Here is a 13,574-nt window from a genome sequence, read left to right as displayed (position 1 = left end):
TATCCTTTGGTCATATTAAATCTCACCCATTCATTAATGTATTTAATTTAAAAATTATATTAAACAAATCAAACAACGATTCAATTGTGTTTATCTTCATCCAAAAGTTCAACTCCATGAAGTTTATCACAACAAAGAGAAAATATAGCCCTTGCCTAGCCTCAATGATTAAATAGGTCTAACTTATTTAATAATTTTAAAATCTAAGTTTAACCTATGATCTGTTATACATTTTTTATTAAGCTTAACCTTGTCTTTTTAAAAGCCTATTTTGACATATTAGTCTTTTTACGACCTATTTCGTACTGAGACTTTTAATAGGTCATTAAACTTTTTTATAAATATATTATTAATTGAATTCAATTATGATTGATTATTCACATGTGCAAGTGCAATAAGAGTAGATAAAATTATTTTATTGCTCTCAATTAAAGAAGATATTTGTTAACCTGAAAATAGAGAAAAAAATGAGTGAAAAAAAGTTACATATAATATAAATAAGTATGTAAGAAGACAATGAATGAGACGAACCAACGATAAACGTAATTAAGATAGTGTAAAATTATCTATGTGTATAAGATAAATCAAACAATAGTAAAATAAAAGACTTTAATAAACATAACTTTCTCTTTTAGAAGGTATGTAATAAAGATACTTTTAAGCTTTAACAAAAAGAATTACATTTTTTTAATTTAAGATTTTATTCATTTTAAATTTTAATCTATTTAAAATAATACTATATAATAATTTATATATATATATATAATTATTTAATATATTATTATAAATTTTATGAGTTTTAAATAGGCTATTTTATTGGACTTAACAAACTTTTTCTTAAGCCAAACTTAACCAATTCAATTAATTAAGTATTTTAAAAAGATTAAATTAAACCTATTATTCAAATAAACCACAGTGAGTTATGTAAGAATAAATTGAGTTGAATCTAATTATATGAATTTAGAATACCAATTGTGAAGCGGTGGTAAAGTCATTTACTTGTTGTAGACATTTTGAATTATATCGTAAACGATCTACGTAACATGCGAATTCTTTTGTGAGTGAAAAACCAAGATCTTCCTTTGCCTAATCACACTCTTCTAATCCTAAGTTCTCAATAGGATAAACCTAGAGAGCAGTGAAATGTGTTTCCGTGACGGCAAAAAGGACTTAGCCATCGTATTTATTAACCCTAAGTACTTTTCATCATGGACCTAGAGGTTAGGCTCACACTTTATTTCACATAGATTAATATTAAGGTTTAAAGCCCATAAATAATTGATCACATTATTAATGAATTTAAGCATAATCAAATAGATCACAATATTAGTCTATTTTTAATAAAATAAAAATTACAATTGATTGTAACCCATAACAAATATTATATGAAAAATTCTAACAAGTGAGGTATTAAAAGAGTTAAACACCCCTATTTTCATCCCAACCTCGTGTCCTCTGCAACTCCACTTTCACGTCTAAGTTACTGAAATTCTTTAAATAATTGATGGTAACCAAACATGAACTCACCCATACTTTGATTGAGGACGTACACACATGGATATGAATGACATGATTATTCCATTCAAAATTTTTACATTGGTCAACGATACTATCATATAGTGGAAGAGTATCACAACGAAGACGACCAAGGACCAGATTTTGGAGGATTGATGTCCCTCCTCTACCGTCTTTCTTTTGATTCTAATTGATTTTTTTTTCTCAGTTCAGAAAGTGAAAAAAAAAGGGACACTTGATTTTAAAAAATATTAAAAATTAATTAAACGTTAAGATTAAATAGAAATAAAGGCTGATAATTTGCGTACCGTATTTATTTAATCCTACTTAAGAGAAAGGTTTAGTAAAATGTTTTAAATAATTTAATCATCAATTAAGATGAATTAAAAATTTAAAATATACCTTAGTTATAAAAGAAGAAGATTTACGAAGTCTGTATACTTTTCGCTAATAATAGCAATACTAATAACATTATTAAATAGATTAATCTATTATATTTGAATTTTTTAATGATTTAATCTTTTTGACAAACAATTACTGAAAATTTTAAGTATTATTTAGTTCAATTATTTTAAAGAAAGAATGGCTTATTGTTATTACCTATTTGAGATAATTTTTTAAAATAAATATTAAATATTTTTAAAACTTAGCATAATTTATTCAATAAATAAATTAAAAATTAATGTAAGTTAAGTCATAAATTTACAACAAATAACTTAACTTATCCTGATCTCTATGGATCATCTCGATTCCTTAAAAAAAGTAAGTGCTGGTTAATTTTTCAAATATAAAGAACCATACGTGATTTGAACTTATTTTGACCCGACTTCTAAACTCATATAACAATTTAGGTGTGAAACAATTCAATCTTTGCCCAAACGAAGTAAAGTTAGCTTTTTCCACAATTCTTAAATTATCCCTTGCAAATAAAATTTTGTTTTGTTAATGCTCCAGCATGAATTTTACACTTGTTTATGATAAATAATGAAAAAATTTTAACCGAATTTTTTTATTTTATTTTTTACTGTGAACTTGTGACTGCTTGTCGAAAAGATGACCACCGGCGTTGTTTTTTACATTCGTTGAATATATTGAAAATTTATAATTTTTTATCTATGGCAAACTTGTGAATATGTTATACTACTTATCTATGTGAATGTATCAAAGGATATATATATATCTCGGATAATCTGTTTGGTTCGCCGTGCTTCGAACTTCATTTGATTGATAGTTAGGAATTGGTCAAACTTCGATTTGACCAAATTAAAGCAAAAGTGAGTAGGGAGTGCCTTTGGTTTTATTTTATTTTTCCAGTTGTGGTTAACAAAATAAAATGAAGTAAAAAGAAAATAGCTAGCACAAACCATTAAGAGTGTGAATTGCCTGAATTTTCCCATTCAGATTTTATAGACAGATAAATGACAAATAAGCTCAAAGATGCATACATCGATCTATTCCCCTCTCCCCTGTAAGAGCAAATATAATGCATTGGGTACCCTTTATTCTGTATTAAGGGACAAACTTAGACATCAACGGTGGAAATCATGCTCAGCGCATCGATCGTCACGTAAATTTTGAGCATCAATTCGCAATCAATAAAGAAGATCACGCGCGCTCGTGACACTTTGCCTCATGTATTTGCACATGCCAAAAAGCCTGATATTTTTACTGTCCTGGTTGTGGGATCACATGCAAAAAGATCAAAACTAAAGAAAAGAGCATCATTATACTGTTCCCCAGCATCTAGTTCGGATAGACTACAATGGTAGCATTCACATGAGAGCGAACCTCACCCTCCTTCTCATAAAGTGGAGGCAGGGCAAGCTTCTTCTCGCAGAAGATAAATTCAAGTAGTAGTAAATGGTCTAAGTTGACCAGTCAAAGCATTTGCAACATGGAAAAGTGCATGCATCCTGAAACTCACAAGTTGCAAATGCATGCTCCTTCATTTCTTTCCTAGCTAACTGTATATTATTCAACAAGAAATATCATATAGCCCTTGTATATCTATATTTGTTTGATAAAATGAAGATCTATCCCTCCAGTACCAGCAGTAAGTAGAAACTATCGTAATTAGCTGTTATTAATTAGGGTTTATAATTTCCTGATGAATGTTTATAACCACGATATACAAACAATAAAAAATTAAAATATTTAGCTATAATCTCAATTATCATTTAGAGGAGGTGTAGGGGTGGAAGAAGATTCGAACTTGTAATGCTTGTCCACTGCAACGGAAACGTCCCACGTGCAACTAAGTCCCTTGGGTATGGTGACAAGGTCGCCGGCACCAAACTGTATAGACTCAGACGAGCCTTTTGGGGAAACCTTCACTTTCCCTCTCAGCAAATAACACGTTTCTTGAGCATCAAATTTGAGCATGTACTTCCCAGGAGGACAACCCCATCTTAAAGAACACAGTTTAATCGGATCTATTAGTTGAAATCATGCATAGTTAAGAAAAAAAAAAAACTGTCACAAAAGCTAATATATAATAAAGGAGAAAATAAAACAAGTACTCTATCAATAAGCTATTGAATTGATGTATCTTGTTCACTCACTTGGGCCATGAATTTATACCCAGCTCTGATAATCGTGATTTGGAAGGATTGCTTTCAACTGTGATAGTTAGCTCTGAAGATGACCTTGGTGTAGATGTTGATGCCATAGACATATAAGAATAAGTTGAACAGAGGAGAACCTTTGAAGAAGAGAGAGAATAAAGGGGTTGAGAATTAAACTGGTTAAAGGAGTGGTTGGTCTCCTGCTTAGTTTTTTTTTTCTATAGATACAACAAAAGGGCTATGCTCAGAGGTAGAGAAATGGAACTTTTATAGATCAAAGAGTTATACAAAGAAAGATGAATCTTTGGGTCGGGTTGTTATTATATTATATATAAACGTACCTTTCTGCACAGCACTGGTAAATTGAATGGATCCATTAATTATATTATTTGAGAGGTTAACAATTTTATTTGTGATTAACTTGAAAATTAACAGTGCATGAACTTGATGATAGTTCCCTTTATGTCTGTATTACATCAAGGGAGAGAGACAGTTGAAAACGTGCTCCAATCTATATTCTACGAATATATGTATATTATATGCGCGAGTGTACAATTATGGAATAAGAATTTAGGTCAAGGCGTGACTTAATGGAGACAAAACATGGGTCAGTGAGAGAATGTTCTGAAATGGAAATATCACAAACTGCAATGAGGACAAACATGTACCCACATTAATGCCTTTTGTCTTGCTTGGAGGCTAGCATCGCTAATTTGCTAGTGGCCCGCCAAGGCCACTTGAATAATCACCAATCATAGCAGTATTGTTTTTCAATATAATTATTAGGTTCTAATTAACATGTTTTTAGACATTTTTCTTTTTTGGATCATTTTTGGTTTCTAAGTTAATGCCATTGTTGAAGGATGGCGATTGCTTTAGTTGTAGTATTTCACAATTTTTTAAGATGCATGCATGCGATATGTTTATGGTACCAATGGGACTGCCATGGTCATACAACTTTTATTCGGATTTTGGAATTTGTTTGTTAAATTGTGAAAAGTATACAATTAACAAACATAATAAGTATAACAATAAATAAATAAGCATTCATTCAAAGCTGCCCCGTGACTTACACAAATTATTAAAATGTCATTAAGTAAAAATAAAATTAATCACAAATTGACTCTCTTCCCATTGTATTGGACAGATTTATCGAATATAGATTGCTTTTGTGTTTCTTCCTTCAACTTTTTCGTGTTTTTTTAATTTTGTATATTTATTTAGTTTTTTTCTAGAATTAAATATTTTTAAAAATTAATTTTAACTTTGTTTTGGTTATTTTTTTAAAATTATAACCACATTTTAAAGTGAAAAGTATTTTTAAAATCAAAACTTTTAAATAAATAAATATTTTATTTCCACTGTTATACACACACAATATCATATTTTATTTTTATTTTTATGCACACATCTTAAAATATTTTTCAAAATTAAGATAATACTTTTAATTGTTGATAAAATAGTTTTTATTATCTTATTATTTCACTTTGCTAGCATTACTCATTATCTTTAATCAATTTGAGATATATTTTATGTATTGCTATAAATAATTTTTTTTTTTACATTTAAAGTGTATTTTGAAGATATGTGTACATAAAGAAATAATTAAAATATATTGATAATATATATATATATATATATATATTTATATATAGCTTTATAAATTTATAATTTATCATGTTAATAAAAAAGTATGATTTTGTAATAACTAGGTTAAAAATTATATCTATCACCAATTTTTATTATTTTACAAATATAAAATAGTTATTATGATAATACATCGTGATCAAACTTGAAAAATAACGACATATACGGCATAAGAAAATAACGATATATACTATAAAATTTGAATAAATAAAATAACAAGATTGATTTCGCTTTCACACGGTTTGCAAAATTGCAAACCCCTTTCTTCCCTCCCCTCATGCGCTGACCCACCCATCAAAACTACTCCCCACAGTTAAATAAATAAATAAACAAATAATTGAGCAGCTACCCTCGCAGAGTCTCTTGCGGTTCTGCACTAAATGGAAGGCAATGAGAGCGAACTTAGCTCCTTCTTCGACCAGAGCAACACCGTCACCGTCACCGTCACGGCCTCGCCAACCAAAGGCTTGTTCCCAAGCAGTGATGTTTCACTCTCACAGTCACAATCACAGTCGCAGACGGAGTCACACGTGCCTTACCCTCATTCCCAACTGCAAGCCCAGACGCCGAAGAAGAAGCGAGGGAGACCAAGAAAGTACGAGTCGCCAGCGCAAGCTCTCGCCGCAAAGAAGGCTTCTTCTACGTCGTCGTTTCCATCTTCCAACAAATCCCACTCCTCTCTTCTAGGTCTTTCTTTCCAATTTCTAACTTCTTCGCTGCTTTATTTTCTGTTTACGACCCCGTTTTTACCAACTAATCAGCAATTACCAAGTGTATGAACGAATCTCTGAATTTGAATTTTACGATTCTGCTGATGCAGGTAGTTCAGGACACGGCTTCACTTCGCATGTCATTACTGTTGCTGCTGGTGAGGTAAGCATTATTCTCGACATTAAACACTGTTTCTTGATTTTAGATGTCTGCGTCTACTCTTAGAATCTGGCAAGGTATTTACTGTTTAGTGATCTGTGACTATTCATATACCAACGCAATTAGAATTCCGAATATTTAGTTTATATATACTTCAGTTCACTCATCAGAGTCTAATTTAGTTTAATGCGTGTCTATACACTGTTGGCCGGTTGGTGTTACTATTTTATTTGTCATATTCCGAAGTTATGTTGAAAACTTGAAATACAATTTGTAAAAGACTAGCCAAATATGAATAACGCACTCTAACAATCATGAATCTGCTTAAAGGGCCGTTGAACAAGTGATGCGATTTGAATTGACAGGTCAGAGTCAGTATTATGTCTTGATTTATCTTCTGCGTCTCCGCATATAATGATATATTTATTTGACAAGAGAACATTTATTCAATTCAATTAATTGTGAGTCTTTTTTCTTTTTAATAATCAGCCCCTTTTCTTCTGGGAGTTTACAATCAAAATGATTTTTAATCTTTTCGTCTTTAGGAAGCTTGGATTTTCCTTCTATGACATTTGAATATATTATGTTTGATGTTATTAAATTGTTCAGCTTTTTTAGTCTGTCTGTTACTTCCATAATTATTTGAGCATGCATTCACTAGGATGTCAGTCAAAAAATTATGTCGTTCATGCAACAAAGAAGGCGGGCAATGTGCATTCTGTCTGCATCTGGTTCCATATCTAATGCCTCACTTCGTCAGCCAGCAACCTCAGGAGGCAATATTACATATGAGGTAGAAAGTTAAATCATTTTTTTTATGTCTTTTATGTTTTATTTTGATCCAGGAAATGGGACTTTTTTAACCGTTAGTCAAGATCTATTCGTAGATTATCTGAATAAACCAGGCTCAAATCTTGTCCATTTATTTCTTTTCTTTGTTTTTCTATCATCTATTTTTTTAAGATTTTTCTCTTACCCTCAACTGAATTGATCAAATTTTTCAAATTTTTTGTTATCTCTACTATTATTAAGTAAACTCTATCTCCACTGTTTTCCCCCATAAACTCCTGAAATAATCCTTTCCTTGATAACTTGTTAGCATTTTAAATGTAAATATACAAATTATAATGAATACTACAACAACAAAAAATTATCTGCCCGTTTCACTCTTATTTGACAGTTACTTTTTCTGACTCATTTAATTTTCTCTCCATCTATTTATTTTTAAGCACACACATATATTGTGTGCTGACTCACATCACAGCTGATGTGTATTACAAAATGGTGATCTAGTACTCCAGGCTTCCTCCGTTGTGGGGTTTGAGGAGCTTCAGATGTTCTCAACCTTACCCATGGAGGCGGACTTTGGTTGTTAAAATTTGGAAATAGTAGTTAGGTTTAAACAAAATAGTATGTCATTTTATGTAGATATCTCTTGCACTCTCCAACTATGAAATTTTTGGCTTTCACTCTCCTGTGACTTTCAAGGGCACAACTGTAAAATGAATCAAAATTATATCTATCTGTCTGTCTATTTATCTATCTATGTATATAATGACTGCTGTCTTGAAGTTAGTGCCAAGAAGTAGTAATGTAATGTTCCTATTTTCTCATCATAGAATTGTTTGTCAAGGTAGGGATTTATTGTCTACAACATCATAGACACATGGCTAATTACTGAAAATTGTCATTGTCAATATCTATAATATTTTTGGTTTATTTTGTAGAGCCTTATAAATTTGTATTTTCATCAATGCTGAAATTCGTTCCATGTTGAGAGTTGTCTTTGTCTTATGCTTGCATTGCAAGGATAACTGTTTAACTATTTTTTATTATTTGTTATCAGGGTTGCTTTGAGATTGTTTCTCTTTCTGGTTCCTATGTTCTCAATGAACGTGGGATTCGGACTGGTGGTCTCAGTGTATGCTTATCAAATACTGATGGGCAGTTCATTGGTGGAGGCATTGTTGGACCCCTTAAAGCTGCTGGTCCAGTTCAGGTAATTTCATGATGATTATTATTAAACTTTGGTTGAACTCGAACATATGGTGGGAGATATGAGCTGTGTCCTACATGCTCTTTTTTTCTTGATGAACCCTGAATATTATGTTTTATCAGGAAATTTGCAAATACACAGAATCAGTACACAAAGGCAATATCAATCAAAACTTGGGTATTGATTTCACATGAAGCAATCCTATTTATCTTGATTGATAATCCAATTTTGATCATCTCATACATGGGGTGGGATATCCTAAACATAATGAAGAATACCTTTACCATTTTTCTATTTTCAAACAGCAAAAATAAGCATTAATTAACTCCTTAATATCTATGACTAATTAATCTAATTCCCCAAAGAAAATCTTTACTTCTGTAAGTTCTGTTCCAATTATATACCTGTGAAGCTTATTGCCTATGTCAGATAAGGGAATTTCACTTTGGTGTGTTTCCAAGATACAAAACAATACAAAATAAGAGCAATAGTAAAATCTTGCATAAATGAGGAAAACAAATTGAAATAATATGAGTAGTCATAGATTCAAGGTACAATGCTCATGATAGAATTAACTTTAGTTATGGAAAAATGAAAATTGAATCATGTTCCTTTGTTCAAAATAAGCAAAAGAGGGAAATGGATTAGAATTTGGTGAGGTGTGAAAGAGTTTGTTGGAAGGTGCCTCATTGTTGAGAGATGCAGAGGTAGTCTTTGTTAATGAGGTAAACAACAGTGAGAAATGCATGGTCCCAAAATTTAAAGGGCCAGGAGGCATATGCAAGGAGGGTAAGGCCAACTCATATGATGTGTCTCTGTCTCCTCTACGCTGTGCCATTTTGGTATGTGTGTGAGCAGTGAGCACAAATAATTCTTTGAAAAAATGGCAAGGTCAATGAAAAATTTAGAGAAGGGTCTGTATTCACCACCGTAGTTAGTTAGGACGGACTTAATTTTTCTTGGAAAATTTGACCTCCATAGTTCCAAAAAATAGTTAGTGCTTTGGACTCGAGCTTAAGTAGATAAATCCACATATTCCTAGAGTGAGATGCAACTATGGTGATGTTTCAAGCTTGTTTATAAATCATCACAAACAGTGTTTTCCGGAATTGAAAATTTTTGCTTTGTAAAACTGGCTTCATTATGTGGTTTTGTTTCCTTGATAAATGTACAAACTCTGTTTAGGTAGTTAAGCAAACATGCTAGCGGTAAGAGTACCCATCTGAGGATATAGTAGGGGCAGGACCCCACAAGTTACTAAAAGGTAGCTCAAGTATTAGAGGACAAAGAAGGCAGGTAATGATCTTTGCCCAGAAAACAGGTAGAACAAAAGTTAACATCAATTTTATTGTTGAATGATACATTAAAATGATCAAGAACAGATTTAAGAATTGCCAGGTGAGGTTGAGCTAATCCAAGTGCCATGTGGCTTAGAAAGTGGGGGCAGTTATTTCAAGAACTAAAGAAGTATGCGCATTAGTGAAAGAAACTTTAAAAACTATAGTAGGTTATGCACTTGAGTGCACTTTGGGTAAAGACGCAGTTGCATGAGGCGGTGAGATTATGAAATCTGTAGAGGCCATCTGCACCAAGAGATTCCTCCAACAGTACTTCATGAGAGACCTGTGATTTGACAAAGCAATGATGAGGATGAAATTCAAAGCATACAGAACACTTGTAAACTGACTAATTTTTTTGGCAATAGAGGGAACAAGTATAAGATTACAAAGGACCTGGTGGTGTGGGGTTTTAGGGGTGAGGTGAATGTGAAGCTCCCAACAGATTTGATGGATACACCTTGACTGTTGCCCATTAAAATGTGATCTGTACCCAAGACAGTGGTGAATTGTTGAGTTCTCTGCACTTGGAGTGACATGGTCAGCAATGCATGGGGCAGCTGCTGCAGAGGTGTGAACCCAGAAGTAGACTGAGTTGACAGAGAGCCAAATGGTGGTGCTGTTGACTATTTTTCTCTTGCTTTCTTCTACTAACTGCTTCTTAAAATTCAATTGCTTATCACCTTTAAGTAGCTACTTGCCGAGTTCTCTGTTTACAATTCTTAAAATGAACGTCAGGGACCAAGGTCACAGTAAGCTTTGCTATTCCCACTGCATATAAGCTTTGCCAACTTTCCCAAGCTCATGATCATCCTCTGTAGCAAAACTAAGTGAAATTTCAGTATTCACCCCAGATCTATCCAAATGATGCGCCTTTATTACTGCTTTGATATGCTATTTTGTGAGAAGAAAATTGTTCTTGACCTAACAGAGAGAGATCGAATGCGAAAAGGTGATTGGAGTTGTAATCTGAGTGACGAGGACCCTAAAACCAATGTTGAGTCAGAGGAAATGTTAGTCCATGAAGCAGTTACACAGCCCAAAGAATGGCTTGTCTACATGAGGAGAAAGAAGAAATCAGAGGAGGACAAAAAAAATGCTGAGCTGGCAAAGTTAGTTAGGGAGAGGGAATAATATTCCATTATTTAGGCATGATGAGGCTAGGGTAGGGGGATATGGTGATTCTGTTCTTGTAATACAGGATAGAAAAGCATTTGCTCTCTATTAGGAGCCTAGCTCTGGGGTATTAGGAGGTGTTGCCCTTTATTCTATCTGTTACCTGCTATCAATAATATACTTCCCAATTTTTCCAGTCCTTTATTTGTTTCTGTTCCCTTCTATTTGTGTTAGTGTTTGTGTGGGTTGCATCAGAGTCACAGGTGACTATGAATTTTGGAATAGATTGCTGTGCGAAGCCATGGCTGAAGACCAAACAGAAGCTTTTGATACCATATTAGTTTCAAGAAATCAAAGAGAATAGAAAGAAAGAAAATGCAGAGTGTGTGTGATTGAATTTAATCAAGTTATATTCTCTAAATATGTGACTTACAAAACTAATTTGAACATACTACTTTTCTGGCATCTATAATGTTTGGAAGCTAAGACCACCTAACTACTGCTACCAGGCAGTTTCCTTGTAGTTAACTAAAAGAATAGCTACGTTCTAACAGACTTGAGAAAGTATGTACTGTACGATTCTGATAGACCCTAACAAAATAAAACTCAGTTTTTGTCTCCTTGCATGATTTTTCCCATGTCAATTCTACCTAGTTCTGAATCGTGGTTGTCTGCCTTCTTTTAGTTCTCTTAGTATGTGTAGAAGATGTGCCCAGTTGTTAAAATTAGGTCTAAATAGGTCTACCAGTTTTGTATTCTGTTTAACTTGGTCTTCTGGTCCTTATGGGCCTCAACTCATTTTTGTTGGGATTAAATCTCTCTAAACTTCTACCTTTCAGATATCCCCAGATTAAAATGTGCCTGAAAATTCAAAGAAAACTTAAAAAAGATGGAGAAGACTAATTTATTCAAAATCTATACAAGTCTAATTAAAACCAAAATAAGATTAAATGAAAATTAAATAAAAATCCAATTAAATAAAACCCAAGGACATCTGAACATGTATAGTTTGCAACGCATCAGCTTTAGCCAAATATATTGTCAAGTTTTACTGTTTTACTTTTCATTTCCCTATTTTTTCACTTATACAAAACACAGCCTGGTATAATTTCCGCAGGTCATTGTTGGTACATTTTTTATTGACCCCAAGAAGGACACTAGGACTGGAATAAGAGAGGATGTTTCTTCCAACAAGTTGCCACCACCAGTTGGTGAGCCAGCATCCAGTTTAGGTTTTCAAGCAGCAGTTGACGTTTCCAGTGGGAACCCAGTCCGGGGAAATGAGGAGCATCAAGCTATTGGGGGAAGTCATTTCATGCTTCAACAGTGTGGTCTGCAAATGACGCCTTCTCATTCCTCAGACTGGGGAGATCGTTCAGATTCAATAAATGCTGGCTTTGAGCTGACAGGTATTAACTTCAGTGGCTCTGGAAATCCCGCACACCCACCCCTCTTTTGCAGTGGATTTGATTTGAAATAGAGAAAGGAGAGTGAACTGTGGTTTCTGTATGCAGGAAGAATAGGTCATGGAGCACACTTGTCCCCTGAGAATGGGGACTATGAACAAATACCTGATTGAGATGGCTTTTGGGTTATCAAAAGACCGATCTATGGTAGATAAATTTATGATATTTCTACGAACCAGCAGTTTTTGACCCATGATGCCTTTTATATTGTGAGAAATGCTAAATCACCCTAAAAAAATCAGCTTAACAGTTCTCCTGTACCTATGAGGGAAAGATATTTAATACTTTCTAAGTTTTGAGAGCTCTAAAATGATCTTTCTATATTTCCTCTTCAGAAATGAGATGATCTTTTTTAGGAGAATTAGCATTTCTCTAATTTTCTTTGCACCAATTAGATAGTCGTAGCTTCAGAAAATCACACTCATGCTTGTCCTTGAAATGTTGTTTGCCTCGTTTATTCATGGCCCATTTATAAATCAAGGTTGCTGGTTTATGCCTCTTTATTTTTGCGGGCCTACGGCTATATACTAGGATAAATATGGTTAGATAACAGTTATTTGGTATTTCAATTAACTTCTGGGTAACATTATCCTTGGAACTTTCAAGGCGAAGTCCTGTTCAAAAGTAGATTGAACATAGCTTAATATAGTTCTTTATTTAGAGTAACAAGTTCTTTTTTGTCTTTCCATTGTTTTCCCTTCTTTTTCCTAACAGCCATGTGATAGAGATACACGGTAATAGAGTAGCCGGAGTCAAACCAGACGGGTTCGCTGTTTTTACTTTTATTTTATTCCCATTCGAACTATGCTTCGTATATTCTTGATAATTTTGGTGTAACTTTTTTTTATTAAATAGTATTAGTAGAAAAGAAATTCAGGGTTTTCTTTTTTCTTTTACTTACCAAAAGAAAGAAAATAAAAACCTGAATTACTTTATCAAAATATAAACAAACACTAATTGAATTGTAAAATAATAACTCGGAATTCGGAAACTCAAAATCTTACGGAGTCTTGTATTTTAGTTGACCTCCACCATAAACAAAAATGATTTTATCTGCTGACTG

General features: G+C 33.0%; 2 protein-coding genes across 3 annotated transcripts; one reads left to right on the top strand and one right to left on the bottom strand.

Moving 5' to 3' along the window:
• Window positions 1-3,681: 3,681 nt before the first annotated feature.
• LOC113871663 lies at window positions 3,682-4,245 on the bottom strand. The gene is made up of 2 exons (XM_027508763.1): window positions 4,077-4,245; window positions 3,682-3,922 (listed from the first exon to the last, which is right to left on the bottom strand). The coding sequence occupies exons 1-2, from the start codon at window positions 4,187-4,189 to the stop codon at window positions 3,682-3,684; spliced, it is 354 nt and encodes a 117-aa protein (XP_027364564.1). The 5' UTR covers window positions 4,190-4,245.
• A 1,807-nt stretch (window positions 4,246-6,052) lies between these two features.
• Window positions 6,053-13,172, top strand: LOC113872616 (AT-hook motif nuclear-localized protein 14-like). Of its 2 annotated transcripts, XM_027510309.1 has the most exons (6): window positions 6,053-6,413; window positions 6,547-6,599; window positions 7,258-7,389; window positions 8,443-8,595; window positions 12,163-12,454; window positions 12,560-13,172. In XM_027510309.1, the coding sequence occupies exons 1-6, from the start codon at window positions 6,107-6,109 to the stop codon at window positions 12,622-12,624; spliced, it is 1,002 nt and encodes a 333-aa protein (XP_027366110.1). In that variant the 5' UTR covers window positions 6,053-6,106; the 3' UTR covers window positions 12,625-13,172. The 2 variants fall into 2 exon arrangements, with proteins under 2 accessions (XP_027366110.1, XP_027366109.1); XM_027510308.1 differs by having other exon boundaries at window positions 12,163-13,067.
• Window positions 13,173-13,574: the final 402 nt, after the last annotated feature.

This window comes from Abrus precatorius, unplaced genomic scaffold (assembly GCF_003935025.1).
Source record: "Abrus precatorius isolate BTA unplaced genomic scaffold, Abrus_2018 Scaffold7, whole genome shotgun sequence".
Lineage (NCBI taxonomy): Eukaryota > Viridiplantae > Streptophyta > Magnoliopsida > Fabales > Fabaceae > Abrus > Abrus precatorius.
Note: the sequence above shows the minus strand (reverse complement) of the source record. Positions and strands in the feature narration are given on the sequence as shown.